Here is a 2,947-nt window from a genome sequence, read left to right on the forward strand (position 1 = left end):
CCCCCCCCCAGCAGTTTTCTCACACAAAGGCCGAGTTCAGACCGGCAGTTTGCCCCGATATACGCGCATTTCAGAAACGTTCCACAACCGGATTAAATGGGCCGTTCACACAGGCACATCTGTCAGGCGTTCCCCACCCATACTCAACCCGTCTTGTAACGCTTCGCTCCTGAGTTTAAAAAATACCTGGTGAAAGTCGTAGCAAATCCTGGAAAGCGCGATTATCCCATGTCCATCCCGCACCAACCAAGTGTGAATGCCAAAAGCCGCATTTTCTTGTGCGCTTATGCACATAAGCACATCCAGATTACAAAAAAAGAAAGCCGCGCCTTACAGCCGTGCCTCCAGGCCAACAGTGTGAACGCTCCCTAGCGCCTCCTCCCGGTATGCTCCCGCATCAGTCGCTACAGTGTGAACGGGAAAACCCGGAACAGTTTGTTCTGACTCTTTTTTGCCACAACTCCCTCCCGCATCAAACTGGCAGTCTGAACTCAGCCAAAAACGGCGCTGAAAGGGAGTCACTGTGCTGATTTTGCTGCCCCACCTGCACAAATATACTCTATGTGGAGCAGCAAAATCAGTGACATAACCCCCCCCCCAGTGTAGTTTCAATGCATGAAAACTGCTGAAGGGGGAGGCAAGAGCCTCCCCATGGTACCGTTCTGAGCCCATTTGGGCTATCTCTCTCTCTCTCTCTCTCTCAAAAGCAGTTCCCCATGAACATAGGGAAACTAGTGTAAATGAGCGAAGAAACATACTGTGTAGTTTGAAGAAGAAGAGATTGGATTTATACAATCTCCTTCCTTTCCTCTCCCCACAACAGACACCCTTTGAGGTAGGTGGAGCTGAGAGAGCTCTGAAAGAACTGCCCTTGAGAAAATAGCAACTGACCCAAGGCCACCCAGCTGGCTCCATGTGGAGGAGTGGGGAATCAAACCCGGTTCTCCAGATTAGAGTCTGCTGCTCTTAACCACTACACAAAACTGGATCTTGCTGATCACAGGCCTTCTCTCCTATGGCATAGTTTTCACATGACACTTTTACACACAAGAGTAACTTGCACTTTTGGGGTCAACGTAGAATACATTATGAGCAGTAATATTTAAGAAACATGCAATCACCTGAAAATTTTAAGTTTTCCCTTTCGTAAGCCACTCAGAATCACATCTCCCACTGTTTTAGAACAAGGAAACTAATATCCTTTATAACTGTAGTTTTTCTGTTTTTAAAAAAGTGGGAATTGTGGTTCTAAGTGGCTCAAAGTGAAGGAAGTTACTTAATTGATTTAGAACCAGAGACTTGCTGTTTGATTCTATGGTATTCTATGAAGCGCATGATATATAAATTGTGTATTAAATCGTGCTGTGTATATTTGAATGATATTCCATTTGCACGGTCTGTTTGAACCTATAGTGTGTCTACATTCTCCCTCTCCCCCTCCCCAACCCCTTTCACCCTGTATAAAACTGAGTCTCTCTCCCTCGATATTTAATCCCTACATTTGGGCAGACGTAGGAAATGTATATGGTATCCATAAATGTCACTGTGAATCAAATTAGTTTAATATCCTTATATTTAAACCCCCAGAAGACAGGAAATATAAATCTTGGCCAGCTAACTGTATGGCTTTCTTTCTTTTTTTTTCCCTCTTCATTTTTTTGCTTCACAAATACAGAGTGAGCTGAACACGACTATAATTTAAAAATGCTGCACATCATACGCCACAAACATTACCATCTCTTTCATCCCGGGAGCCACATTTCAACCTTTCCCACAAACTTTCCCTAACCTACAGTTTAGCTGTGGCCTAGGGTTGAAAAAAGAAGACGGAAGGCAGAAGTCCCTGAGTAGGCACAATCCCATCAGGCTTCAGTTAGGTGTATCTTCTAATAATTCCTTTAGTGCCACGTGGGATGGGAAAAGGCAGCTGAAGGAACGAATGAAGATGGGTTCATGAAGTAGGCAGCCCACTCAGTCTGGGAAGCTTCATGGACACAGTAGTGGGTCTTGAGTTCCAGTAGGAAAAAAACCCAGTTTTTCTTCATACAGATGTAAGTTGAACTAGAGCAGGGTGGGTTCCCGCCATGTCTGCACTGGTTCCCAGGTGCCTTCCGCATAACTGTTGCAGGTTAGCTCAACAGTGCCAGGTAATACATTTAAAATGTACACAAGCCCAAATAAATAGCAGATTGTGCTCCTTGAATTTGTGATCTGAGGGCAAACAGTCAAGCGACGGCCAATCTGCGGATAAGTAAATCTGCAGATTGGGCCCACAGTGGCTAAAAACAGATCATTCTGCAAACTTGGGGGACTCCCCTTGAGTTGCAGAAAAATCTGGAAAAGTTTAAGTAGTACATTGGAGGGGCTTTAAATCCACCCCCCACATGAAAGTGTTGTCTTTGCATATGCAGACAACAAACCTATTTCTTTGCCAGCAGCGGAGGCAATGGTGGAAGGCATGAACCACGGCTAAGAAGAGAAAGGGATCCCCGCACAAGTATCACAAGTATAATCTATAACGTAAATGTATAACATAAAAGTATAATGCCATAAATTAATAAAAATATGCAAGGGACATGACCATAGTGTGCACATATGTGTGCACGTATATTGTGTGTGTGTGTGTGTGTTCAAAGGCATTGGTAAACAATGAAGAACTCTGCCTGGGCTTTCCAAAGCTAAAATTTTAATTGGGCCCAAGGTGAAAATTTACACCTGCAAACTGCTCGAATCCACAGAAGATGAAAAGCATTCAGATGCGTATGTTGCATTTGCTTCTTTATCCAGTGACCGTCCAGCTGGGGGGACTGCAGACCGCATCCAGAAGTTACGGAAGGAATACCATCAGGCAAGGCGGGAAGGCTTACCTTTCTACGATGAAGAGGAAGGCAGAGGAAGACCAGCTGATTACGATCAACACTGGGTAGGTGCTTGGATGAAGGTTCAG

General features: G+C 44.7%; 1 protein-coding gene across 1 annotated transcript in view; it reads left to right on the plus strand.

Moving 5' to 3' along the window:
* PARD3B (par-3 family cell polarity regulator beta) overlaps window positions 1-2,947 on the plus strand; it is a gene marked incomplete at its 5' end in the record, with an annotated part of 453,865 nt that overhangs the window by 346,313 nt on the left and 104,605 nt on the right. Inside the window, one exon of the mRNA XM_015415996.1 lies at window positions 2,788-2,923. Coding sequence (XP_015271482.1) covers window positions 2,788-2,923 — 136 coding nt within the window. The remainder of the gene's footprint in view (window positions 1-2,787; window positions 2,924-2,947) is intronic.

This window comes from Gekko japonicus, unplaced genomic scaffold, assembly GCF_001447785.1.
Source record: "Gekko japonicus isolate JY-2015 unplaced genomic scaffold, Gekko_japonicus_V1.1 scaffold123, whole genome shotgun sequence".
In the NCBI taxonomy this organism is placed as follows: Eukaryota; Metazoa; Chordata; class Lepidosauria; order Squamata; family Gekkonidae; genus Gekko; species Gekko japonicus.